The sequence below is a fragment of the Gorilla gorilla genome, chromosome 18, assembly GCF_029281585.2.
Source record: "Gorilla gorilla gorilla isolate KB3781 chromosome 18, NHGRI_mGorGor1-v2.1_pri, whole genome shotgun sequence".
In the NCBI taxonomy this organism is placed as follows: Eukaryota; Metazoa; Chordata; class Mammalia; order Primates; family Hominidae; genus Gorilla; species Gorilla gorilla.
The window spans coordinates 29,711,728-29,738,869 of record NC_073242.2 but is presented as its reverse complement, the minus strand read 5'-3'; the positions used below and the strand labels follow the sequence as shown (position 1 = coordinate 29,738,869).

Below are 27,142 nucleotides of genomic sequence, written 5' to 3'. Positions count from 1 at the left end.
CTGTAATCCCAGCATTTTGGGAGGCCAAGGCAGGCAGATCACAAGGTCAGGAGTTTGAGACCAGCCTGGCCAATATGGTGAAACTCCATCTCTACTAAAAATACAAAAATTAGCCGGGCTTGGTGGTGGGCACCTGTAATCCCAGCTACTCTGGAGGCTGAGGCAGGAGAATCGCTTGAACCTGGGAGGCGGAGGTTGCAGTGAGCAGAGATCGTGGCACTGCACTCCAGCCTGGGCAACAGAGCGAGACTTCATCCCCCGCCCCCCCCAAAAAGACACAATTTGGGGCCACGTGTCAGGGCTCACACCTATAATGCCAGCACTTTGGGAGGCCAAGGCTGGCAGATCACTTGAGGTCAGGAGTTTGAGACCAACCTGGCCAACATGGTAAAACCAAGTCTCTACTAAAATAAAAAAATTAGCCAGGCGTGGTGGTGCGCCCTTATAATCCCAGCTACTCAGGAGGCTGAGGCGGAGAATCGCTTCAACTTGGGAGGTGGAGGTTGCAGTGAGCTGAGATCATGCCATTGCCACTGCACTCCAGCGTGGGTGACAGAGCAAGAGTCCATCTTAAAAAACAAAACAAAAACAAAAAAAAAAAGGAAAGACACAATTTGGGCTGGGCGTGGTAGCTTATGCCTGTAATCGCAGCACATTGGGAGGCTGAGGCTGGAGGATCTGTTGAGCCCAGGAGTTTGAGACCAGCCTGGGCAACATAGCGAGATCCTTTCTCTACTAAAAATTAAAAAAAAAAAATTAGCTGGACATGTTGGTGCATGCCTGTAGTCCCAGCTACATGGGAGGGTGAGGTAGGAGGATCGCTTGAGCCTGGTAGATTGAGGCTGCAGTGAGCTATGATCGCACCGTTGTACCACTGCCCTCCAGCCTGGGTGACAGAGCAATACCCTGTCTCAAAAAAAAAAGATACGATCTGACCCATGATGGGCCTGGCACCATCAGCACCTGCAGGTGCTTAGATGAATCAGACGTTTCCTGCCTCTGAGCTTCCAAGGCCCCACTGAGGTCTGACACCAGGCCCTGAGGCAGCAAGCCCAGGGTTCAGGCTTCCCACCACCCCTCACCACTTCCTGACCTTTCACCCCATCCCCACCCCCCACCAGCTTCCTCCAGGGGAGTTTTCCAGATCCCCACCTGACCTGTGGCTCTCTGCTGTATCTCCCCAGACGGACCTGACATTCGTGGGTGTAGTGGGCATGCTGGACCCTCCGCGCAAGGAGGTCACGGGCTCCATCCAGCTGTGCCGTGACGCCGGGATCCGGGTGATCATGATCACTGGGGACAACAAGGGCACAGCCATTGCCATCTGCCGGCGAATTGGCATCTTTGGGGAGAACGAGGAGGTGGCCGATCGCGCCTACACGGGCCGAGAGTTCGACGACCTGCCCCTGGCTGAACAGCGGGAAGCCTGCCGACGTGCCTGCTGCTTCGCCCGCGTGGAGCCCTCGCACAAGTCCAAGATTGTGGAATACCTGCAGTCCTATGATGAGATCACAGCCATGGTGAGAGGCCCCAGGCAGCTGTGGCCTTAGTGTCCACGGAGATAACCAGATGACTGTGCTGGGGAGAGTGGGGCCCAGGGCCGGAGGGCCCTGGTAAGATGCAAGAAGGGTGGGGATTCAGACCCCAAGGAAGAGTTTGAAGGAGGATTTGTGGGCTGGGCCTGGCACTTTGGGAGGCTGAGGTGGGCGGATCACTTGAGCAGGAGTTCGAGACCAGCCTGGGCAACATAGCAAGACCTCATCTCTACTAAAACAAAACTTTAAAAATAAATTTAGCCTCACAGTGGCACATATTTGTGGTCCTAGCTACTTGGGAGCCTGAGGTGGTTCACTTGAGCACAGTTTGAGGGTGCAGTAAGTTATGACTGCACCACTGCACTTCAGCCTGGGCAATAGAGTGAGACCCTGTCTCAAAAAAAAAAAAAAAAAAGGTGGGCGGAGGGGCTCATGCCTGTAATCCCAGAACTTAAGGAGACTGAGGCAGGCAGATCACCTGCGGTCAAGAGTTTGAGACCAGCCTGGACAACATGGCAAGACCCCATCTCTACCAAAAAATACAAAAATTGGCCGTGCATGGTGACACATGCCTGTAGTCCCAGTTACTCAGGAAGCTGAGACAGAAGAACTGCTTGAACCTGGGAGGCGGAGGTTGCAGTGAGCTGAGATTGCGCCACTGCATTCCAGCCTGGGCGACAGAGTGAGACTCCGTCTCAAAAAAAAAAGTGTGCCAATCTTTGTTCTAAACTGAGTTTTTGGCCAAGTGTGGTGGCACATGCCTGTAATCCCAACACTTTGGGAGGTTGAGGCAGGATTGCTTGAGCCCAGGAGTTCAAGACCAGCCTGGGCAACAGAGTGAGACCTCATCCCTAAAATAAAACCTTTTTTAAAAAGGAGGGATGTGTGAAGGTGCCCTAAGCTCACCTTCTCCTCCTCCCTCAGACAGGTGATGGCGTCAATGATGCCCCTGCCCTGAAGAAGGCCGAGATTGGCATTGCCATGGGATCTGGCACCGCCGTGGCCAAGACTGCCTCTGAGATGGTGCTGGCCGACGACAACTTCTCCACCATCGTAGCTGCTGTGGAGGAGGGCCGCGCCATCTACAACAACATGAAGCAGTTCATCCGCTACCTCATTTCCTCCAACGTGGGCGAGGTGGTCTGGTGAGCAGCTGGGTGGGCGTCCAGGAGGAAGCCGGGGTCAGGGTGGGGTGGCTGCAGGTCTGGGAGGCAGGACAGAGGTGTGACCACCTCCTTCCCACAGTATCTTCCTGACCGCTGCCCTGGGGCTGCCTGAGGCCCTGATCCCGGTGCAGCTGCTGTGGGTGAACTTGGTGACCGACGGGCTCCCAGCCACAGCCCTGGGCTTCAACCCACCAGACCTGGACATCATGGACCGCCCCCCCCGGAGCCCCAAGGAGCCCCTCATCAGTGGCTGGCTCTTCTTCCGCTACATGGCAATCGGGGGTGAGCTGGAGGGGTTCCTTGATCCTCCCCACCCCTTGGGACTAACCCCCTCTCTGGGACACCAGCTCCCCCATGCAGGCGCTGAGAGGGTCTTCTTCCTTGGCCAGCCTGTCCATGGCCACATGAGGCCCTCAACCCTCGATGCCCCCATCTCCCCAGCCCTGACCCCCAACTCCCCTCTCTCCACCACAGGCTATGTGGGTGCAGCCACCGTGGGAGCAGCTGCCTGGTGGTTCCTGTACGCTGAGGACGGGCCTCATGTCAACTACAGCCAGCTGGTAGGGGGAGGCCACAGAGGAGGGGACCAGGAGGGTGTGGGGATGCAGAAGGGTACCAGGAGGGTGGCATGGAGGTGGCCCTGGACCTCAGTCTCCCGTACCTTCCCTGCAGACTCACTTCATGCAGTGCACCGAGGACAACACCCACTTTGAGGGCATAGACTGTGAGGTCTTCGAGGCCCCCGAGCCCATGACCATGGCCCTGTCCGTGCTGGTGACCATCGAGATGTGCAATGCACTGAACAGGTGGGGGCCCCCCAGCTACACCCACCACCCTCCCCTGAGGCCACTGCCCACGTCCTCCACTGTGCCTCCCACCTCCTTCCTCCTCACTGTGCCTTCTCCCTCCCCTTCCCCTCTGCAGCCTGTCCGAGAACCAGTCCCTGCTGCGGATGCCACCCTGGGTGAACATCTGGCTGCTGGGCTCCATCTGCCTCTCCATGTCCCTGCACTTCCTCATCCTCTATGTTGACCCCCTGCCGGTGAGGTTTCTTCTGCCCAGGGCCACCCACCCCAGCACTGGGGAGCCCACGGCGGGCCCATGACCACTCCCACCAGGGGCGCCGATGTGGGAGGCTGGTGGGAGTGGGCTGGGCAGTGCTGGTCTCTGGCTCCTTCCCCACCCCCTCCTGAGAGGGCGCTTGTCCCCTGCCCCAGATGATCTTCAAGCTCCGGGCCCTGGACCTCACCCAGTGGCTCATGGTCCTCAAGATCTCACTGCCAGTCATTGGGCTCGACGAAATCCTCAAGTTCGTTGCTCGGAACTACCTAGAGGGTAAGGAGTGCCCTCTCTGTCCCAAGCCCTGGCCCCACCACAGCCCCTTCCCCATGACGCCGCCCCCGCCCCGCCCCCTACTTTGCAGGTGGTAAGTTTCTCAGCCCTGGCAGGACCTGTGTCCACCCCGTTCCCCCTGCGCCTGCAGGGGCCACATCTCCGGGGCAGCCCCACTGCCTCCTCAGCCCCCACAGCCCCTATAGCCCCCATGCCACCTCCCTGCCTTGATAACAGTGCCTCTTGTCCGCTCTGGCCATAGGATAACTGTTCCCCCTCCTCCATCTCTTTGAGCCCGTGTCACAGGTATCACCCCCTTCTTGCCCTCAGCCCAGCTGCTGTGCCCCTGCCACCCGCGCCCCCTCAGCCCCTTGCGTGTCGCATCCAAGGTCACTTGCGCTCGCAGCTCCACCTGGAGCCATTGCCACTGCTGCTGCTGCGCTTCCAGTCAGGGTGGGCCACTGGCCTCCCACTGGGCGTCAGTTTGGCTCCCAGGCCCTGGGCAGTGCCAGCCTCTGGGCCCGTCTGCTGCGCTGCGTTGCGCTGGCTGTGTGCTGGGCTGTCTTTGCTGTGGGGCTGCAGTGGGGGGGCGGGGTGTCTGGGGATGCAGGTGAGTAGGGGAGGAACTGGCGGGGTGGTAAGCTTCTGAGCCTCCAGGTAAGTGCGTGCCTGGGAGATGCACCTGGGAGGGACCTCGCTGCCCTCCTGCCGCCTGCCTCATCCCTTCTCTTTCCCCTTCCAGATGCAGAAGATGAAAGAAGGAAGTGAACGTCCTTTTGCTCTGTCCTCCCCACCCCGATAGTGACGCATCTTCAGGCAGAGCTGTGGCACAGACCCCCATCCTGTCCCCCACACCCGTGTCATGTGTCTGTTTATAAACATGTCTCCTTCCCTTTCCTTCTCCCTCGGCCACCCGCCTCCCTCTCAACCTTGTAAATTCCCCTTCCCAACCCCGATGGGCTTGCAGGGACAAGGCGACCGACTGCGCTGAGCTGCTTATTTATTGAAAATAAATGACGGAAAAGTCTGGCCTTGCCTCTGTGCAAGCTTGGAGGCCTGGGTCGCCGCTGTGGACAAGCGTCTTAGTGTCATGCAGACCAGAAGGCAGCTGCCTGTCCCAGGGCCGGGGCCCACCTCACTGCCTCTGATGGGGACTCCCAGCCCCCATGGCTCGGCTGTGCCCTGGGCAGGGGACGGGCTGGGGGCAGGGGAGGGCTGGAGCCCAGGAGGCAGCACAGCAGCCAGAAAGCCGCAGGCCTGAGCCTGCACCTTTGGTTCCGGGAGGGGCTTGGGCCCCTCACCCAGGTGTGATCCCTGAGAACAGGAGGCCCAGCCACCCTGGGAGGAGGCGCTGGAGGGCGGGGCGGTGGTGGCCCCCATCAGTCCCCTCAACCCCAGGCTCAGGGACGGTGGAAAAGCCATCCAAGACCCCAGAGCGAGGCCTCATGGTTCGGGAGTGGGGAAAGGCGTCTTTCCCAGGGTGGGGGTGGGGACATCCTGACCCCTCAGGTGTCCTTGATGTCCCCGACGTCCGTGAGTGGCGCCTCATCCATGATGCTGCGCACTTGCTCCAGGGTCTCAGCCTGGCGGATCCGCTCTAGGCGCACCTGCCGGGTCGGACGAGGGGAGCAGAGTGCACTTGTGGGGAAACGCAGCCCCTACCCCACCTGCCAGCCCCCAAGGGCAGGGCCTGGGACCAGTGGACCCAGGGGCCACCTCTGTGGGGCTGATGCCACAAATGCCCTGAGCATCCACCATGCCCTGTACTGAGGGCTTCAGGTGACTGACCAAGGCTCACATGAGAGTTTCAGGGTTTTTTGAGTAATAGCTCAGGACAGGACCATGCCAGCCCCAGGAGGAAGAAAGGACTCCCCTAACCAGGGAACTGTCCTTGCAAGACCCAGGAGAGGTCACCCGGAGTGGAGCCAGCCAGCCTGGCGGGGCTGGGACAGGCCATACCTGCAGGGCCTGGGACAGTCGCACGAAATCCCTCTGCACCTGCTCACTGGTCTCCAGCTCTGCCTGCAGCCGCAGCACCTTGGCCCTCTGTTCTGAGAGGAGGTCTGGGATCTGGGCCTGCGGGGACAGACACCACACTGAGCTGGGACTGGCTCAGCCTGGACCAGATGGGAGGGTGCATGGCCAGCCGTTGCCCCAGGGCTTCCTCCACCTGGCCTGAGGGAGACACAGAGGGTGGGAGGGGTGGGGGAGGGTCTTTTCCACAGCTGGGTCCCTCTCCTCCCAGTCCCCCTGCCCTCCCCCTCACCTTGCTCTGTTCCTGCTGCACCCGCTCCATCTCTGTCCTCAGGCTGCACAGGGAGGCTGGGAAGTCAGGGCAGGGGGAGACGTCAGGGCCATGCCCTCTCCCTTTCCCCACCTAGCCCAGCCAGGGTGGGCGATCCCCAAGATCACCTCCAGCACACACTCACCCTCCAGCACCTCTGTGGGAAGGAAAGAAAGAGAGGTCAAGGCCAGCCTCTCTCCCCTCCCCGCTGCTGCCCACGCCTGGGCCCCGGTGGCTCCCTGCAAGGCCGACAGGGGCCCTGGGCCCGGGGCTGGGGGCTTGTGCCCCTCCCCTCACCTGTCTCCTCCCGCTGCACCCTCAGCTGCCCCTCCAGGCTGGCCCTGGCCGCTGTCTCCTCCTCCAGAGCCTCCCGCAGCGTCACGATCTCGATCCGCAGGCGCTCGGCCCCGTGCTCCTGGGCCTGCAGCCGGGCCCTCGCCTCTTGCTGCGTGCGGCACAGCAGCTGCTGCAGCTCCTGGAAGGGACGGAGGAGTCACCTGCTGGGCTGGGGCAGGATGGCAGGAGGGCAGGAGGGCAGGGGCCACCAGCCAGACGGGGATTGTCGGGAGGAACGGGGAAGGAAGGGAAGATGGAAGCAAACGGCTAAAGCGGGGAAGAGCCCAAAATGCCCATCGTCTGGGAGGAGGACAGGTGCGCTCTGGCCCAGGAGAGGAAGCTCAGGACACACAACCATGCCCCACACCGTGGAGAGCGCTCAGGAAGAGTCCCAACCATAAAGTTCAGCAGATTACCTACAGCAAGAGCCCCTTGCCGGGCGCGGTGGCTCACACCTGCAATCTCAGTACTTTGGGAGGCTGAGGTGGGCGGATCACGTGAGGTCAGGAGTTCGAGACCAGCCTGGCCAATGTGGTGAAACTCCGTTTCTACTAAAAATACAGAAAATAGCCAGGCGTGGTGGTGCGCGCCTGTAGTCCCAGCTACTCCGGAGGCTGAGGCAGAAGAATCACTTGAACCCAGGAGGCGGAGGTTGCAGTGAGCCGAGATTGCGCCACTGCACTCTAGCCTGGGCGACAGAACAAGACTCCATCTCAAACAGAAACAAAAACAAAAACAAACAACAACAACAACAACAACAACAAATTAGCCAGCTGGCAGCCGGCGCCTGTAATCCCAGCTACTCAGGAGGCTGAGGCAGGAGAATTGCTTGACCCAAGGAGGTGGAGGTTACAGTGAGTCGAGATGGTGCCAATGCACTCCAGTTGGGGCGACAGAGCAAGACTCTGTCTCAAAAAATAAAAATAAAATAAAATAAACCCTTTTGTAAAGCTCAAGAACAATGAAAGTTAAGCATCGCACTGTACATGTAATGAAAACGCCGAAGACCGCAAGGGCAAAGCAGAGCCAAGGAATGGGGAGGAGGTGCCCGGAAGTGGACAGATCTCAGGGTGGGGAAGGTGCCCCACGGATCTTTTTTTTTGTTTTTTGCCTTTTTTTTTTTTTTTGAGACAGGGTCTCACTCTGTGGCCCAGGATGGAGTGTAGTGGCATGATCACAGCTCACTGTAGCCTCAACCTCCCAGGCTCAAGCGTCCCGCCTCAGACACTTGAGTTGCTGGGACTGCAGGTGGAGGCCACCACACCTGACTAATTTTTGTATTTTTTGTAGAGACAGGGTCTCAACTATGTTGCCCAGGCTGATCTTGAACTCCTGGACTTGAGTGATCCTCCCGCCTCAGGCTCCTAAGTAGCTGGGACTATAGGCGCAAGCCACCAAGCCCAGCTAATATTTTTATTTTTATTTTTTGTAGAGACAGGGTCTTGCTTTGTTGCCCAGGCTGGTCTTGAACTCCTGGGCTCAAATGATCCTCCTGCCTCAGCCTTCCAAACTGCTGTGATTACAGGCGTGAGCCACTGTGCCCAGCCACCAAGTGATCTATTTCTAATCAATTTATTAATAAGCCATATTATTATTATTATTTTGAGATGGAGCCTTGCTCTCTCGCCAAGGCTAGAGTGCAGTGGCGCGATCTTGGCTCACTGCAACTTCCGGCTCCCAGGCCAAGTGATTCTTCTGCCTTAGCCTCCCGAGTAGCTGGGATTACAGGCACGAGCCACCACGCCCAACTAATGTTCTTTTTTTTTTGAGACAGAGTTTCACTCTTGTTACCCAGGCTGGAGTGCAATGGCGCGATTTCGGCTCACTGCAACCTCCGCCTCCTGGGTTCAATCGATTCTCCAGCCTCAGCCTACCGAGTAGCTGGGATTACAGGTGGCCGCCACCACACCAGGCTAATTTTTGTATTTTTAGTAGAGATGGGGTTTTGCCATGTTGGGCAGGCTGGTCTCAAACTCCTGACCTCAGGTGATCCACCCACCTTGGCCTCCCAAAGTGCTGGGATTACAGGCGTGAGCCACCGCGCCCAGCCCCGACTAATTTTTTTGTATTTTTAGTAGAGATAGGGTTTTACCCTGTTGGCCAGGCTGGTCTCAAATTCCTGACCTCAAGTGATCCGCCCGCCTCAGCTTCTCAAAGTGCTAGGATTACAGGTGTGAGCCATCGCGCCTGGCTAATAAGCCATATTATTAAGAAATTAAGTTGACAAAGGCCAGGCATAGATCCATGATGGCAGCTTGCTATAAACCAAAGATTATGATAAATTCAATCTTGTGGCTCGCGTGTCACTTAAAAATAGCAAACCAACCAAATGACTGCTTCCTTCCTGCCAAGCATTCTGTTAATTCATTTTCTTTTGATACCAATGCTGGAAAGCATGTATGGTTCCATTTCTCAGATGAGGAAACTGAGCCTTAGAGAAGGCAAATGAGTTAGCCAAGCAAATACACAGCACCCTGGCTGGTCGTGACCAATGCTCTGCCCTGCCTGGGAAGAAGGGGCCCTCACGGTGGCTCCAGGCTCTCAGTGCCCACACTCGGCTTACTGGCACAGAGCTGGGCAGTGATTCCTCCTCGCCCTGCTCCTGCTGCGGGCCCTGGGGGGCTGAGGATGGCAGCTGCTCGGCCCGGAGCCCTTGGTTTTCCTCATTCAACCGCTTTACCTCGTGGTGCAGGCACTTGTGGGTGGTGACCAGCTCCGCCTATGGACAGACAGTTAGTATAAGGCAATGAAGAGGACAGGGCGTCTCCAGTCCCTAGGAGGCCAAACCTCCTTGAACCCTCCTCCCAGACTGACAGCAAGAGAGCCCATACCCTCTCTGTTCCTAAGCAAGGAAGGAGCACTTTTTGCTACCAAGCTCTTCAGACACCCCTGTCCCTGCTAACACACAGATTACAGGCTGCTGCCAGGGCCCAAGCCAGATATTTTACTTGGTCTATATATATATATATATATATACACACACACACACACACACAAATATTTAAATATATATAAATTTAAATTTTAAAAAATATATATTTTTTTGAGACAGAGTCTCCCTCTGTCACTCAGGCTGGAGTGCAATGAAGTGATCTCGGCTCACTGCAACCTCCGCCTCCCGGGTTCAAGTGATTCTCCTGCCTCAGCCTCCCAAGTAGCTGGAATTACAGGCGCCCACCATCACGCCTGGCTAATATTTGTACTTTTAGTAGAGACGGGGTTTCACCATGTTGGTCAGGTTGGTCTCAAACTCTTGACCTCAGATGATCCACCTGTCTTGGCCTCCCAAAGTGCTGGGATTACAGGTGTGAGCCACCGTGCCCGGCCCATATATATTTTTAAAACCTTAAAGTAGTTGCCAATTCTAAAAATTAAGAGACAAGCCAGGCATGGTGCCACACACCTATAACCCTGGCTATGGGGGAGGCCAAGGTGGGAGGGTCACTTGAGGCCAGGAGTTTGAGAACAGCCTGGGCAACATAGTGAGACCCCGACTCTACAAAAAAATTTACAAATTAGCTGGGCATGGTGGTGTGAGCCTGTAGTCCCAGCTACTCAGGAGGGTGAGGCTGCAGGATTGCTTGAGCCCAGAAAGTTGAGGCTTCAGTGAGCTATGATTGCACCACTGCACTCCAGCCTGGCCAGCCTGAGCGACAGAGCAACACACCATTTCTTAAAAAAAAAAAAAACAGGAGGCCAGGCTCAGTGGCTCATGCCTGTAATCCCAGCACTTTGGGAGGCCGAGACGGGTGGATCACGAGGTCAGGAGATCGAGACCATCCTGGCTAACACGGTGAAACCCCGTCTCCACTAAAAATACAAAAAAAAAAATTAACCGGGCGTGGTGGCAGGCACCTGTAGTCTCAGCTACTCGGGAGGCTGAGGCAGGAGAATGGCATGAATCTGGGAGGCAGAGCTTGCAGTGAGCCGAGATCGTGCCACTGCACTCCAGCCTGGGTGAAAGAGCGAGACTCTGTCTCAAAAAAAAAAAAAAAAAAAATATAGGAGACAATACACAAATATTCATATTTTTGGTTTCTCTTGAAAAATCAGAAAATCTGGCAGCAGGGAACCTGTGTTCCTAGGTGGCCACGGTCAGCAGAGCCCAGAGGCAGGAGCCCCTTGCAGGGGCCTCTGGTTCCAGGCCGCCTACTGCCCTCCTACCCTCCTGCCCTACACCTGGCCCTGTTCAATCACGTATGTCTCCTCCCCAGTCTTTGTCAGTATCTGATTTGCTTTTTTTTTTTTTTTTTTTCTTTGAGACAGTTTTGCTTTCACCCAGGCTGAAGTGCAATGGCGTGATCTCGGCTCACTACAACCTCTGTCCCCCGGGTTCAAGCGATTATCCTGCCCAGCCAAGTAGCTGGGATTATAGGCGCCCACCACCATGCCCGGCTAATTTTTGTATTCTTAGTAGAGATGGGGTTTCCCCGTGTTGGCCAGGCTTGAACTCCTGACCTCAGGTGATCCAACCACCTAGGCCTCCCAAAGTGCTAAGATTACAGGTATGAGTCACCTCGCCCAGTCAGATTTGATTTTAATCCTCATGACTCTGCAAATTAGGGCCCATTATGTCAGTTTTATAGATGGTGAGGCAGAGGCTGGGAGTCTGGGATTAGCTCAAGATCAAACAGCTCTGTGTGGCTGCAGGGGCCCTGTTCTGGCCACGGCACCAGCTGCCCCAAAACCCTCTTACCTACCTGGCACCGGTTCCAGGGTGTGGCCTGAGCAGCTGGGGACAGGACAGGTTCCTTGACTTCCTATGTGCCCCCTTCCACCACGTGCAACTGATTCCTGCTGGACTCCTCGCCCTCCTGCCCCGGGGCCCCCAGGTACTCACCATCTGCAGCTGCACCCGCTCCTGGGCCTGGCTCACAGTCCCTTGCAGGGTCCGCAGCAGCTGCTCTGAGTTCTGGACCTGGGCCAGGAGCACCTGCATCTGGGTTGGAGGGAGGGCGAAAGTGAGGGCAAGGGCATGTCAGGGGGCGGCAGGTAGCCAGAGGCCGGCTGGGGCTGCAGCGGCGGCAGGGACCCACCTGCTTGGCACAGTCCTCATTGCTCCGTCTCAGGCCCTCTTGGAGCTCGTCCCGCTCGCGACTGACGCTCTCCAGGTCCTTCTGCAGCTGTCGGCCCTGCCACAGACCCTGCCTTCAGCCTGCATCTCCCAGGAACTTGGCCCCCCTCACCACACTTCTCGTGGCCCACCTCTGCAGGGAGGTGCCCTCATCCACACAGTCCGTCAAGTTACAGGCCCAGCCATCCATTCTCTTCCCTTCCCTCCCCACCCATCAGCAGGCCCTGCCAGGTCCACCTCCGAAGTGGATTCCACAGGACTGGGTGCAGTGGGGTCACGCCTGTAATCCCAGCACTTTGGGAGGCCGAGGCGGGTGGATCATTTGAGGTCAGGAGTTCAAAACCAGCCTGGCCAACATGGTGAAACCCTGCCTCTATTAAAAATACAAAAAATTAGCCGGGCGTGGTGGCGGGACACCTGTAATCTCAGCTACTCGGGAAATTGAGGCAGGAGAATCACTTAAACCCAGGAAGCAGAGGTTGCAGTGAGCAGTGAGCAGAGGTTGCCGTGAGTGAGATTCCGTCTCAAAAAAAAGGAAAAAAAAAAAAACAGGGCCAGGCATGGTGGCTCATGCCTATAATCCCACCACTTTGGGAGGCTGAGGTGGGTGGTCAGGAGTTCAAGACCAGCCTGACCAATATGGTGAAACCTTGTCTCTACTAAAAATACAAAAAAAGTAGTTGGACGTGGTGGCGGGCCCCTGTAATGCCAGCTACTGGGGAGGCTGAGGCAGGAGAATCGCTTGAACCTGAAAGACAGAGGTTGCAGTGAGCCAAGATCAGGCCACTGCACTCCAGCCTGGGTGACAGGACAGGACTCCATCTTAAAAAAAGTGGATTCCAGCCGGGCATGGTGGCTCGCGCCTGTAATCCCAGCACTTTGGGAGGCCGAGGTGGGCGGATCACGAGGTCAGGAGATCGAGACCATCCTGGCTAACACGGTGAAACCCCGTCTCTACTATAAACACAAAAAATTAGCCAGGTGTGGTGGCGGGCGCCTGTAGTCCCAGCTACTCGGAAGGCTGAGGCAGGAGTATGGCATGAACCCGGTAGGTGGAGCTAGCAGTGAGCCGAGATCACACCACTGCACTCCAGCCTGGGTGACACAGCGAGACTCCATCTCAAAAAAAAAAAAGTGGATTCCACATCCACCCATTTCTTCCTGTCTCTGCGACCATCCCCTGGTCCAAGGTACCACCTTCCTGTACACCACAGTCCCAGCCTCTCAGCTTCTCCTGTGTCCCCTACCCCAACACAGCCCCAAGTAACCTTTCTTTCTTTTTTTTGAGATGGGGTCTCACTCTGTGACCCAGGCTGGAGTGCAGTGGCGCACGATCTCAGCTCACTGCAGCATCGACCTCCTGGGCTCAAGCAATCCTCTCATCTCAACCTCTCGAAGTAGCCTGGATCATAGGCATGTGCCACTGTGCCCAGCTACTTTTTTGTGTTTTTTTGTAGGACAGGGTTTCATCATGTTGCCCAGGCTGGTCTCAAACTCCTGGGCTCCAGCATTCTGCCCGCTTCAGTGTCCCAAAGTGCTGAGATTACACGCGTGAGCCACTGCACCTGGCCCCAAGTGAGCTTTTGAAAGCCTGGAGCCGGGAGGCTTCTCTGTTGCTTAACCCTGCAGGTGCTTCCCGCGTCTCCTAAGATGCACAATGCACAACAGGCCCCCGAGGTCGGATTCATGTGGCCCTGCCTTTCTTTCTGGTCTCCTCTTCTCTCCTCCCCGGTGGCCTTCCTGTTCCTCAGACACACTGTGGTCTCTCCATCCTCAGGGCCTTTGAACTCACAGTTCCTTGTGCCCCGGTTTTTTTTTTTCTTTTTTTTTGAGACAGAGTTTCTCTCTGCTTCTCTTGTTGCCCGGGCTGGAGTGCAATGGCGCGATCTCAGCTTACCACAACTTCTGCCTCCCGGGTTCAAGCGATTCTCCTGCCTCAGCCTCCCAAGAAGCTGGGATTACAGGCATGCGCCACCACGCTTGTCTCCATGTTGGTCAGGCTGGTCTTGAACTCTCAACCTCAGGTGATCTGCCCGCCTCGGCCTCCCAAAGTGCTGGGATTACAGGCGTGAGCCACCGCGCCCGGCCTGCCCCGGTCTTTAAGAGTACTTCCTCCCACCATCTGGGTCTCAGTTCCAGCCTGAACCTGGGTCAGTCTCCCTCACTGCCAGTCTCTATCCTATAAGCCCAGTTTTGTTTTTCTCTGGCCATCTCCCTGGTGACAATGTCTTCCCCATGTATCCATGTGCATTTTTTTTTAAAGCACCTTTATTGAGTTATAATTTCTTTACCACATAATTTACCCATGTGAAATGTACAATTCATTTTTTGTATCACATTATTATTATTATTATTTTGAGACAGAGTTTCACTCTTGTTGCCCAGGATGGAGTGCAGTGGTTTGATCTTGGCTCACTGCAACCTCCGCCTCCCCAGTTCAAGCGCTTCTCCTGCCTCAACCTCCTGAGTAGCTGGGATTACGGGCATGCGCCACCACGCCCAGCTAATTTTTGTGTTTTTAGTACAGATGGGGTTTCACCATGTTGTCCAGTCTGGTCTCAAACTCCTGACCTCAGGTGATCCACCCACCTCGGCCTCCCAAAGTGCTGGGATTACAGGCATGAACCACTGCACCCGGCCTCTTTTTTTTTTTTTTTTTTTTGAGACAGGTTCTCACTCTGTGACCCAGGCTGGAGTGGGTGGCACGATCTCGGTTCACTGCAACCTCAATCTCCTGGGCTCAAGAGATCCTCCTGCCTCAGCCTCCCAAGTAGCTGGGACTACAGGTGTATACTTGGCTTTTTTTTTTTTTTTAACTTTTGTAAAGAGACAGGGTCTCACTATGTTGCCCAGACTGGCCTTGAACTCCTAGCCGCAAACAATCTTCCCACCCAGCTTCCGAGTGGCTGGGATGGCAGGTGTGAGCCACCGCACCTGGCCCCTATGCATGTTTACATCTGCCTGCCTTCACCAGGAGGGGGGCCTCTCTTCTCCCTGTGGAAGCTGCGGCTCTAGCTCTGGGTCTGAACACAGGTGGTGCGGGGGAAGCATCCAGCGGAGAGGGGGATGGTACACCCCACCACCCTGCCCACAACACTCACCTCTGTCTGTAGCTGCTCCCACTGAGTGTCTGGGACGAGCTGGTAGCCAGGAGGGGGCAGGTAGATGCCCTCGGGAACCAGGGTGCCTGTAGACACCAGCGAGGCCGTCTCTTCCTGTTCAGGGCTCAGGCCCTGGCGGCTTTGGGGCAGGGAGGAGCTGCTGCCGACCCCACCGCCAAGGGAGAAGGAGGAGATGGAGGCGCTGTCATCGCAGTTGTGAGCGAAGGCCTCAGCGGCTGGACCCCCATCTCCGCTCAGCTCCTCCAGAGGCTCCAGCGGGGGCGATGGATCCCGGGACAGGGGCAGCAACTCCGTGGAGCCGTGCAGGGAAGGGGCATGCCGGGGACGTCTCTAGGGAAGGGGGCAGGGAAGAGGCTGGGGGGCCAGGGTCCTCTGGCACCCCTCCTTCCCCAGCGCCCCCCGGCCGTGCCCTCACCTGGATCTCCTGAATCAGCTCCTCGGCCCTCAGCAGCTTCGCCTTCAGCTCCTCGATCTCCTTTTCCATGGGCAGTACGATCTCCCGCAGCTTCTCCGAGTCCTCGTGGGCCTGGAGGGAGCGGGGTATGGCAGCAATAGTTTCCCCTCCCAAGTGCTGAAGCCCCAGGTCTGTTCAGAGCTTCCTCTCCAAGCACATCAGCTCTCCTAATCCTCCCTAGAAGGTGCTGTCCACCCTCATTCCAGAGATAAGAACACAGAGGCTCTAGAAGCTTCCACAACTTGCCCCAGGACATAAGGGCAAGGATGAAGGTCACGACTTCTTCCTGTGGCCCCGTCACTCACCATATCTTCCTTCTCCAACATCCATTTTTTTCTTTCGTCATAGAACTTTACCTTTTTTTGTTTTTGAGATGGAGTTTTGCTCTATCACCTAGGCTGGAGTGCAATGGCACGATCTCGGCTCACTGCTACCTCCGCCTCCTGGGTTCAAGCCATTCTCCTGCCTCAGCCTCCCCAGCAGCTGGGACTACAGGCACGCACCAACATGCCCAGCTCATTTCTGTATTTTTAGTAGAGATGGGGTTTCACCATGTTGCCCAGGCTGGTCTCGAACTCCTGACCTCGTGATCCGCCTGCCTTGGCCTCCCAAAGTGCTGGGATTACAGGCTTGAGCCACCACGCCCAGCTTTTTTTTTTTTTTTTTAAGAGATGAGGTTGGCCGGGCACGGTGGCTCACGCCTGTAATCCCAAAACTTTGGGAGGCCAAGGCAGGAGGATCACAAGGGCAAGAGATCAAGACCATCCTGGCCAACATGGTGAAACCCCGTCTCTATTAAAAGTATAAAAATTAGCTGGGCGTGGTGGCAGGCGCCTGTAGTCCCAGCTACTCGGGAGGCTGAGGCAGGAGAATCCTTTGAACCCGGGAGGCGGGGGTTGCAGTGAGCTGAGATCACGCCATTGCACTCCAGCCTGGGCAACAGAGCGAGATGCCGTCTCAAAAAAAAAAAAAAAAAAAAGAGATGAGGTCTCGTTCTGTTGCCCAGGCTGGAGTGCAGTGCTGCGGTCGCGTCTCACTGTAGCCCTCATCTCCAGGACTCGAGCCATCCTCCTGCCTCAGCCTCCTGATTAGCTGGGACTACAGGCATGTGCACCAATGATCTAATTTTTGTATTTTTTTGTGGAGACAGGATCTTGCTATGTTGCCCAGACTGGTTTTGAACTCCGGGCCTCAAGTGATCCTCCCACCTCAGCCTCCCAAGGTGCTGGCATTACAAGTGTAATTCCCAGCATCTGGGTTGGGATTACACCAATGCCCAGCACACTTCACATTGTTAGTTGGGCATGTGGCCTAAATTCTAAAATACCATCCACATTTCTCAGCTTCCTTGCAACTAAACAGATCATCTGGCTAAGTTCCAGCTACTGAGATGGAAACAGATAAGCCAAGGGGACCTTCCAGGACAACTCTTTATTTTATTTGTATTATTATTACATTTTTTTGCGATGGAGTCTCACTCTGTTGCCCCGACTAGAGTGGAGTGGCATAATCTCGGCTCACTGCAACCTCCGCCTCCTGGGTTCAAGCGATTCTCCTGCCTCAGCCTCATGAGTAGCTGGGATTACAGGCACTCGCCACCACGCCCGGCTAATTTTTGTATTTTTAGTAGAGACGGGGTTTCACTATTTTGGCCAGGCTGGTCTCGAACTCCTGAGACCACCCACCTCGGCCTCCCAAAGTGCTGGGATTACAGGTGTGAGCCACCGTGCCTGGCCCAGGACAACTTTTTTTCTTTTAATAAGAAGTTTCATTCTTGTTGCCCAAGCTGGAGTGCAATGGCACTATCTCTGCTCACTGCTACCTCCGCCTCCCAGGTTCAAGCGATTCTCCTGCCTCAGCCTCCCAAGTAGCTAGAATTACAGATGCGTGCCACTATGCCCAGCTAATTTTTTTGTATTTTTAGTAGAAGGGGGTTTAACCATGTTGGCCAGGCTGGTCTCGAACTCCTGAGACCACCCATCTCGGCCTCAAATGATCCGCTCGCCTCGGCCTCCCAAAGTGCTAGGATTACAGGCATGAGCCACCGTGCCTGGCCTAGGACAACTCTTCAAAGGAAGAGGGTGTGCCTTTCTTTATTCCTCCTTCTCCTCCTTTTTGCTGGCTGGAATGTGAACATGATGGCTGGCACTCAAGCAGTCATCTTGGACCATGAGGCAATGTGCTACCTACGGCAAAACAGCAATATAGGAGAAGCCTGCTTGACAACTTGTTGAGCTGCTATACCAGTCCTGAAATGTCTACCTCTGGACTTGAAAAAAACAAATTTCTGGGCTGGGTGCAGTGGCTCATGCCTGTAATCCCAGCACTTTGGGAGGCCAAGGCGGGCAGATCACCTGAGGGCAGGAGTTTGAAACCAGCCTGGCCAACACGGCAAAACCCTGTGTGTACTAAAAATACAAAATTAGCCGGGCGTGGCAGTGGGCACCTGTAATCCCAGCTACTCAGGGAGGCTGAGTCACGAGAATCACTTGAACCCGGGAGGTGGAGGTTGCAGTGAGCCAAGATCACGTCACTGCACTCCAGCCTGGGCGACAGACTGAGACTCTGTCTCCAAAAAAAAAAAAAAAAAAAAAAAAATTTCTGGCCAAGTGCGGTGGCTCACGCCTGTAATCTCAGCACTTTGGGAGGCCAAGGCAGGCCGATCACAAGGTCAGGAGTTCAAGACCAGACTGGCCAACATGGTGAAACCCCATCTCTACTAAAAATACAAAAATTAGCTGGATGTGGTGGTGCGCGCCTGTAATCCCAGCTACTTGGGAGGCTGAGGAAGGAGAATTGCTTGAACCAGGACCTGGGTGCAGAGGTTGCAATGAGCCGAGATGGCGCCACTGCACTCCAGCCTGGGGACGGAGCAAGACTCCGTCTCAAAAAAAAAAAAAAAAATTATGTCACATTTAAGCCACTGTTAATTTGGGTTTTCAATCACATGCAGCCAAATCTCATCCTAATCGATTTGTTCTCCCACACTCCCATCACCACCATAGAGCTGACCATATTTTCCCACCTCTTTTCAAGCTTCGGATCCTGCTGATGTTGAGCAACCAACAGCCTCTACATATCTCCGCTTATATGTCCCACAGGCTCCTCTAACCGTAGATACCCAAAACAAACCACTCAAGGACGCTGTTCTTCCTGCCACAAACACTCAGTCAGTGAAAATGGCCCTGCTGGCCACAAGCTGTTCAAGGCAGAAATCTGCCAGTCATCCCTGTCCACATCACTCCCTACTTCTAGTTCACGCCCTTTCCACTTCTTCAATCACTTGAAGTCTTCTCAAGCAAGCTGTTTAATCCTCCAAATCTCTTTTTCTTTTTTGAGACGGAATCTTGCTCTGTTGCCCAGGCTGGAGTGCAGTGGTATGATCTCGGCTCACTGCAACCTCTGTCTCCTGGGTTCAAGAGACTTTCCTGCCTCAGTCTCCCGAGTAGCTGGGATTACAGGTGCCCACCACCATGCCTGGCTAATTTCTGTACTTTTTTAGTAGAGACAGGGTTTCCCCAAGTTGGCCAGGCTGGTCTCAAACTCCTGACCTCAAGTGATCTGCCCACCTCAACCTCCCAAAGGGCTAGGATTACAGGCGTGGGCCACCACGCCCAGCCCTGATGCTCCCTTCACTGTGTTGGGCAGCTTTCATTGAGCGGGGCCCTCTCCTTTACCAACCTGTGGAGGTGCTCCCTGGGGAACACTCCGGATGCACGGGGCAGCCCGGATGCTGGGAAGATGTGGCTTGAAGGTCTTTGTCTCATGGGCTCCTGTCTTCATCTTTCTTTCTAACTAGGTAACTGACACCATCCCTGAGCCTGTTTCCTTATGCATGAAATAAGAATATTAATTGAAGTATCTATCTCACAGGTCTGCTGTAGGATCAAATGAAGTAACAATAAAAATTTGCTTTGAAAGATGAAGCGTTTGATAATAAATATGTGCTTCCTATAATTGTTAATAACAGCAATAATAAAGGAGGTGACATATCATAGAGATTAAGAACACTTTCGAACCAGCCTGGGCCGGGCGCGGTGGTTCACGCCTGCAATCCCAGCATTTTGGGAGGCGGAGGCGGGCCGATCACTAGAGGTCAGGAGTTCAAGACCAGCCTGGCCAACACGGTGAAACCCCGTCGCTACTAAAACTACAAAAAAATTAGCTGGGCATGGTGGCAGGTGCCTGTAATTCCAGCTATTCGGGAGGCTGAGGCAGGAGAATCACTTGAACCCAGGAGGCAGAGGTGGCAGTGAGTCGAGATTGCGCCACTGTACTCCAGCCTGGGTGACAGAGCAAGACTCTGTCTCAATAATAAATAAATAAATAAATAAATAAATAAATAAATAAATAAATAAATAAAACCAGTCTGCCTAGACTTTTTTTTTTTTATTAAAGAGACAGGGTCTTACTCTGTCACCCAAGCTGGAGTGCAGTGATGTGATCATAGCTTGCTGCAGGCTTGATTTCTGGCTCAAGTGATCCTCCCATGTCAGCCTCTTGAGTAGCTGGGACTACAGGTGTGCACCACCATGCCCAGTTAATTTAACAAAAAAAGTTTTTAGAGATGGGATCTTGCTATGGTGCCCAGGCTGGAGTGCAGTAGTGAGATCATAGCTCACTGCAGCTTCAAGCTCCTGGCCTCAAGCGATCCTCCTGCCTTGGCTTCCCAAAGTGCTGGGATTATAAGCATGAGTTAGTCCTCTGCTTAGATTTTAAAATCTCAACTCCACTCCCTTCTATGTGCGTAAACAGGGGAAGTACTGAATTTCCCTGAGCCTTATCGTACTCATCTGATAAATGGATCTAACAGACCTCCCTTACAGGGAATGGACTGGGGAGGCTGACTCTGTCAAGCACTAAGCACAGTGCCTAAAGCATCAGAGGCATCCTTTTTTTTAAGACAAAGTCTCACTCTATTGCCCAGGTTGGAGTGCAGTGGCACGATCTTAGCTCACAGCAGCCTCTGCCTCCTGGGTTCAAGTGATCCTCCCGCCTCAACCTCCTGAGTAGCTGGGATTACAGGTGTGCGCCACAGGCTAATTTTTATATTTTGAGTAGAGACAGGGTTTCGCCATGTTGGCCAGGCTGGTCTTGAACTCCTGACCTCAAGTGCCCCACCTGCCTTGGCCTCCCAAAGTGTTGGGATTATAGGCGTGAGCCACTGCACCAAGCCAAGAGGTAACAATATATTACCAAGAGGTAATGTACACCAGAAGTCAATATTTAATAACAGTAAGAATTTTTTTTGTTACCCTTAAGTGTAAGTTCCCTTCCCTCTACATAACTTAATTTTGGAGCTCAGCGAACTTGGTCACCCACTAATAAGGGGCAAGCCAGGACCCTACGGAGCACAGAGCCAAGCTCTCAACAACACCTGGTAACTCTGTGCTATTCCTAGAATCACTGCTGGGTGCCCCGCACCCCATGACCAGGGAATGGGACATCCACAATCCTCAACATCCTTCCAAATCCCAGGGCAGCAGGGAAGCCATCCCAATCCCAACCTTTTCCATCTGCTTCTCCAGGGAGTCCAGTGGGTAGGCCAGGGACAGCAGCTGCTTCAGGCGGCCCAGCTCCCGCTCCTTCTCCTCACAGTCCTGCTGCTGCTGCTGTCGCTCCTGCTTCAGGGCGGTGATCTGGGCTTCATAGCTGCTGATGGAGTCTGGTGGGGGAGAGGGAGGGTGGGAGAGAGGGAGGGTCAATGAGCCGGCCCTGCCTGTGGGTGAGCAGGGGACTCTTGATGCACTGACTCTTTCTGTGAGACAATCTACCATAGCAGTTGCCATGGCAGGCTTTGCAGAAATTGACCTGGACAATCACTCAGCCTCTCTGTGCATCAGTGTCCTTAGGTGCAAAATGGGGACACTACTGATCATCCTTCTGGTGGCTACAGACTAAATGAGATGACATATCTAAGATAAATAGTGTACAAAAAAATAAAATAAAATAAAAAATAAAAATGAGATGACACAGGCAAGGTGTCCAGTCCTTTCTCAGGCACACAGAAGATGTGACACTGTTCCTATTAATATATACCAGGAACAGTCAATACTTAAGAACAGTAAGAATTTTTTTTGGTTATTATTATTATTATTATTATTTTGAGACAGAGTCTCACTCTGTCACCCAGGCTGGGGTGCAGTGGCACAATCTTGGCTCACTGCAACCTCTGCCTGCTGGGTTCAAGTGATTCTCGTGCCTCAGCCTCCTGTGTAGCTGGGATTACAGGCGCCCACCACCACCCCTGGCTAATTTTTCTATTTTTAGTAGAGACGGGGTTTTGCCATGCTGGCCAGGCTGGTCTTGAACTCCTGACCTCAAGCGATCCGCCCGCCTTGCCCTCCCAAAGTGCTGGGATTATAGGCATGAGCCACTGCTCCCAGCCCTTTTTTTTTGTTTGTTTAATTTTACTTTAAGTTCTAGGGCACATGTGCACAACATGCAGGTTTGTTACATATGTATACATGTGCCATGTTGGTGAGCTACACCCATTAACTCGTCATTTACATTAGGTATATCTCCTAATGCTATCCCTCCCCTCTCCCCCCACCCCACCACAGGCCTCTGTTTTTTTAATTTTTGAGAAAGGGTCTCACTCTGTTGCCCAGGCTGAAGTGCAGTGTCGCAATCATGACTCACTGCAACCTCAGCCTCCTGCGCTCAAGCAATCCTCCCACCTCAGTGCCCCGAGTAGCTGGGACTACAGGCACAAACTAGCATGCCTGGCTAATTTTTGTATTTTTTGTAGAGACGGGGTCTCACCATGTTGCCCAGGCTGGTCTTGAACTCCTGAGCTCAAGCAATCCTCCCGTCTCAGCCTCCCAAAGTGCTGGGATTACAGGCATGAGCCACCACACCCGGCCCTTAATCGTAGTAATAAATATTTACACTGGATCAGACTCTGAGCTGGGCTCTGGAAATACAGAAATTAATCAAACACAAAGCCTGCCACCGGGAGCTCACAGTCCGATGAAGAGGGCGGCTGTGGCAATAGTTAGGATGCAGTATGGGAAGAGGTACAGGAGAGGACCCTTCCTGGGCTTGGATATCCCAGAGGAAGGAGCCCTCACTCTGCCTGCCTGGCCAGGCAGGAGAGGACAGTGGTAGACAGTGAAGGAGGGAAAGATGCATGAGTTAACATGACCAGTGTGAGCAGCGGAAGAGCAGCTGGCTTGGCTGTGGCATGGTGGGATATGTTGGAGGGACTGGAACAGTGAAGGCGCCCAAGGAGAGACACTGGAAAGGAGGCAGTGGGTGGCTCCCAGGGCCTTGAATGTGACGCCAAGAGGTTTGGAACTTATTCTACAGGTCAGCAGGAGATGGAGGTGATGTTGGATAGAACATAGATTTTTTTTTTTTTTAAGGGGGTCATGGTCGGGCGCCGTGGCTCATATCTGTAATCCCAGCACTTTGGGAGTCCGAGGTGGGCAGATCACCTAGGTCAGGAGTTCGAGACCAGCCTGGCCAACATGGTGAAACCTTGTCTCTACTGAAAACACAAAATTTAACCAGGCATGGTGGTGGGCGCCTGTAATCCCAGCTACTTGGGAGGCTGAGGCAGGAGAATTGTTTGAACCCAGGAGGCGGAGGTTGCAGTGAGCCAAGATTGTGCCACTGCACTTCAGCCTGGGTGACTGAGCGGTACTCCGTCTCCAAAAACAAAAAAACAAAAAAAAAGGGAGTCAGGGTCTCCCTCTGTCACCTAGGCTGGAGTGCAGTGGTGCAATCATAGTTCACTGCAGCCTTAAACTCTTGGGCTCAAGTGAACCTCCCACCTCACCCTCCCAAGTAGCAGGGACCACAGGCACTTGCCGCCATACTCAGCTAAGGGTCTCACTTTGGTGCCCAGGCTGGTCTCAAACTCCTGACCTCAACTGATCCTCCCACCTAAGTAACATGGACTTGTTTGATTTTTGGTAGAACGTGGTCATTTTTTGTTTGTATAGATATTGACCTATTATTGTGCACTAACAGTAGAAGTAAAGGTTCAGCTGGGCCGGGCGTGCTGGCTCACGCCTCTAATTCCAGCACTTTGGGAGGCCGAGGTGGGCGGATCACAAGGTCAGGAGATCAAGACTATCCTGGCTAACACGGTGAAACCCCATCTCTACTAAAAATACAAAAAATGGGGCCGGGTGTGGTGGGTCACCCCTCTAATCCCAGCACTCTGGGAGGCCGAGGCAGGCAGATCACGAGGTCAGGAGATCGAGACCATCCTGGCTAACACAGTGAAACCCCGTCTCTACTAAAAATTAAAAAAAAAAAAAATAGCCAGGCGTGGTGGCGAGCACCTGTAGTCCCAGCTGGTTGGGAGGCTGAGGCAGGAGAATAGCGTGAACCTGGGAGGTGGAGCTTGCAGTAAGCCAAGTTCACACCACTGTACTCCAGCCTGGGCGACAAAGCAAGACTCCATCTCAAAAGAAAAGAAAAAAAAAAATTAGCCAGGTGTGGTGGCACACACCTGTAGTCCCAGCTACCTGGGAGGCTGAGGAAGGAGAATCGCTTGAACCCGGGAGGTGGAGGTTGCAGTGAGCTGAGACTGCAGCACTGAACTCCAGTCTGGGTAACAGAGTGAGACACCGTCTCAAAAAAAAAAAAAAAAATAGGTTCAGCTGTTAGGCTGCTTGGTTTCCAACCTTTGGCTGTTTTCCAGCTATACGACCTTGGGCAAGTTATTTAACCTCTCCGGGCCTCAGAGCTTCCTCTGTAAAATGGAGATGGATAATAGTTCCTGCCTCACAGAGTTTGTTATGAAATTAGTTACTCATAAAGCATTTAGCTCAGTGCCTGGCACATAGTGAGTACTCAAAACATGCTACCTGGCCAGGCGCGGTGGCTCACACCTGTAATCCCAGCACTTTGGGAGGCCAAGGCAGGCAGATCGTTTGAGCTCAGGAGTTCAAGACCTGTCTGGGTAACATAGAGAGACCCTGTTTCTACAAAAAAATACTAAAAATTAGCCAGGCATGGTGGCATGTACCTGTAGTCCTGGCTACTTGGGAGGCTGAGGTACGAGGATCTGCTTGAGCCCAGGAGGTGGAGGTTGCAGTGAGCTGAGATCACACCAGCGTGGTGTGACGCACTCCAGCTTGGGCGACAGAGTGAAACTCTTATTGACTCAAGAAAAAAAAAAAAGCTAGCTATTGTTATTATTTAGGACACATCTGGCTTTTCTTATATAGTAGAGATAACAAGTTTCCCTTAATAAATGTATGTAAACTTTTAAAATGTCGATCTATTTAAAGAACAAATATTAAGTAAACAGCACAGTAAGTTGTACAAGGATGTGTCTACATTGCACAGACAGGTGGATCCTGAAATGTGGGAAATACAGCCCCAGAGAAGTCTCCAGCCACCAGCGGCTGTTAGAAAGGGAAATCGCATGTTGGGAAGCGAATTTTAGGAAGTTTACTCTGGAAGCCAATGTCAAGGCCAGACTATAGAGGGAGATCTGTGAGAAGGTTGGGACAAAAGTCCAGGAGAGAGTTGATGAGAGCCCCACCGCAGCAGGGGCATAGCAGCGGGGGCAGCTCTGACATCTGTTTCAGAGTCTCTGACTTGTGCTAGAGGAAGGAGAGTAGAAAACAGGATCAGCAGCCGGGGCGTCTGGGGCCAGAGGACCAAGTACAGAGAACGTGGGGCGGAGGTGGGGAAGCTGGTGCATGGCGTGGGGTGGAGGGGGGAGTGTCTGGGGAAGGCTAGAGAGCAGAGCATTAGACTCACAGAGACTGGGCCAGGGCTGATTCTATTTCCCAGAAGTCCAGACTAAAATGAGGTTGGTTTGGGGAACTGAGAAGTTTCTCGCCCATCTTCAGGGTTGATCAATCATCAGTGAGGGACAAGAAATGACATGGGACAAGGCAACAGATAGAAGCTGGGAGCTAAACTTAGCTATAACTGACAGAGCTGCTGCTATCACATGGAGGGCCTCTATGCAAATTTTAAAAGGGCGGCCCTTCCTCTGGGCCATAGGCATGCCCTGTGCCAGGCAGCCCTGCTAACCTATCCCATAGCTTATCTGTGCCCCCAATCCCTTTCTCGTCATGCACTCCCCAGTATGGGGCTGATGGGGAGTCTAGGTGAGTCCCGCGTCTCACCTTTCAGGATGGCCTGCAGCGAGGCCACCTCCTCTTGGCACTGCCGCTGCACCGCAGCCACAGCCTCGGCCTTCGTGCTCTCGCTCACCTCTGCCACAGCCTTCATGGTTTCCATTTCTGCCAGGGCGCCTGCCAGCTCAGCCCGAAGCCGGCTGAGCTCACCTGACTCGGCCTCACCATTTGCCTCTTCCTGGGGCCGGGAGTCCTCCAGTGCTGTGGGGGACAGGGATCAGCCTCTCTTCCCATCCCTTAACACCCCAGGCCACCTACCGGCTTAGCAAGTCCTGCAACCTAGTACTGTCGCCTTCATCTGGGGCCTCCTTCACCTGGGCCCGCCCGGCTCACCTGGCCCCGCCCCTGCCCCGCCCCCTTCCCACTCGCTCTGCCGGGTGCTGCCTACACTCCATCTCTTCGCGGTGGCCAGTTTCACTCAGTCCTCTCTTCGGTCCCACCCGGCCCCGCCCTCCTAGTGGCCGCGCCCCTTCCTCACCGGGCCCCACTTCGCACCTGTCACTGGCCCTACCCCTTGAATGGCCGGGCCACGCCCCCTTTTGCCGGTGGCCCTAGGCCCCGCCCCCTTTCCCGACGGCGTGGCCCCGCCCCTTCCTCCATCATCCCTCTCCACCCCCCCATCTGCAGGTGGCTGGCTCGGCCCCGCCCCCAGCATCACCGTCCCCCGCGTGCACGGACGCCCCCTCACGTACCAGCCCCCTGCCGCCGCCGCCGCTCATCGTCGTCCGCGGCCACCGGCGCAGCTGCCGCCATTGCCTCAGCGCAAACGGCGGATTCCCGCACTCCCTGGTGACGGAGCGCACCGCTTCCGGGTCCTCTCGGCTGTTTCCGGATCCGCTCGGCTGTTTCCGGATCGGCCCCGGACGGAGGATGAGGGGATTGCCGAGCCTCGGCCGAAGATTCCCGAGTCGGCCCCCGGCCCCGGCCCCGGCCCCGGCCCCGGCCCCGGCCCCGCCCCGGCTCTTCTTGGCTGGGTCGCGCGGTTCGGGAGGACGCCTGCCTTTCAAGCCCGGAAGAGGATCCTTAAGAGGTCTTGCCCGGCGTCTCTCCGTGACCTTGGAAGCCCTGCTCCAATTATGCCTCCTCCGGGACACCGGCCTGCGGAGAGCTCCCCCTCGCTCCGTCGCTGCCCCTGCCCGGAGCCAGCCTTTGATCGGCTCCGGCCGCCCTTCCGCCCGAGCCTGACTTGCGTTACCGCGAATTGTGGCGGGGCCCTCCCTGCACCTCCGCCCTCTTGGAGCGTCCCTCGGGGCAGGGCCGGGTCGGCTTCATTTTTCTGAGCGCCTCGGAGTCCCCGCGTAGTTAGTCGGAGTCTGAAACTTGCACGTCCCCACCCCCATTTTGTTACTCAGCCAGTCACCGCTTCCTGCTGGCCCCCCTTTCCCCCTCCCAACGCCCTCAAATCCCTCCTCTCCTCTCCGCCTGTGTCTAGATCAGGCTCTTTATCTGTGACCTCCACCCTGACGGTGACAGGCAATTCAGATTTATGTCCAGAGCCTTGGTTCCCCTTCCCCCAAACCTTTTTTCCCTCTGTAAAGGACACGCCAGGAACCTGGAAGTCCTTGATTCTACGTGTCCTCCTGCAAGTCCCGTAAACTCTACTTCCAATGTGCTGACTATTCCAGAATGTGCCCCTTTTTCTCCATCTCCAGCGCTAACACTCCGTCCCAGCTCCCATCACCTCTCCTGAACTTCCAGTGTCGACTCCGCCCTTTAATTAATTAATT

The 27,142-nt window shown here is 54.8% G+C and overlaps 2 protein-coding genes across 4 annotated transcripts in view; one reads left to right on the top strand and one right to left on the bottom strand.

The window, feature by feature from the left end:
- The window catches only part of ATP2A1 (ATPase sarcoplasmic/endoplasmic reticulum Ca2+ transporting 1), a 25,945-nt gene extending 20,885 nt beyond the window's left edge, over window positions 1–5,060 (top strand). For both annotated transcript variants that reach the window (XM_055365663.2, XM_031003100.3), the window contains 8 exons: window positions 1,185–1,520; window positions 2,460–2,680; window positions 2,781–2,983; window positions 3,176–3,261; window positions 3,374–3,507; window positions 3,626–3,743; window positions 3,919–4,036; window positions 4,776–5,060. In XM_055365663.2, the coding sequence (XP_055221638.1) occupies window positions 1,185–1,520; window positions 2,460–2,680; window positions 2,781–2,983; window positions 3,176–3,261; window positions 3,374–3,507; window positions 3,626–3,743; window positions 3,919–4,036; window positions 4,776–4,801 (1,242 nt within the window). In that variant the 3' untranslated portion in view covers window positions 4,802–5,060. The remainder of the gene's footprint in view (window positions 1–1,184; window positions 1,521–2,459; window positions 2,681–2,780; window positions 2,984–3,175; window positions 3,262–3,373; window positions 3,508–3,625; window positions 3,744–3,918; window positions 4,037–4,775) is intronic.
- Window positions 5,017–27,142, bottom strand: RABEP2 (rabaptin, RAB GTPase binding effector protein 2). Of its 2 annotated transcripts, XM_031003124.3 has the most exons (13): window positions 26,108–27,142; window positions 25,404–25,616; window positions 20,811–20,968; window positions 15,265–15,375; window positions 14,829–15,179; window positions 11,690–11,785; window positions 11,494–11,592; window positions 9,217–9,372; window positions 6,615–6,792; window positions 6,463–6,474; window positions 6,300–6,355; window positions 5,993–6,109; window positions 5,017–5,640 (listed from the first exon to the last, which is right to left on the bottom strand). In XM_031003124.3, exons 1-13 carry the CDS (start codon window positions 26,166–26,168, stop codon window positions 5,539–5,541), a joined length of 1,710 nt encoding a protein of 569 aa, XP_030858984.3. In that variant the 5' UTR covers window positions 26,169–27,142; the 3' UTR covers window positions 5,017–5,538. The 2 variants fall into 2 exon arrangements, with proteins under 2 accessions (XP_030858984.3, XP_055221650.2); XM_055365675.2 differs by lacking the exon at window positions 6,463–6,474 and having other exon boundaries at window positions 26,108–27,141.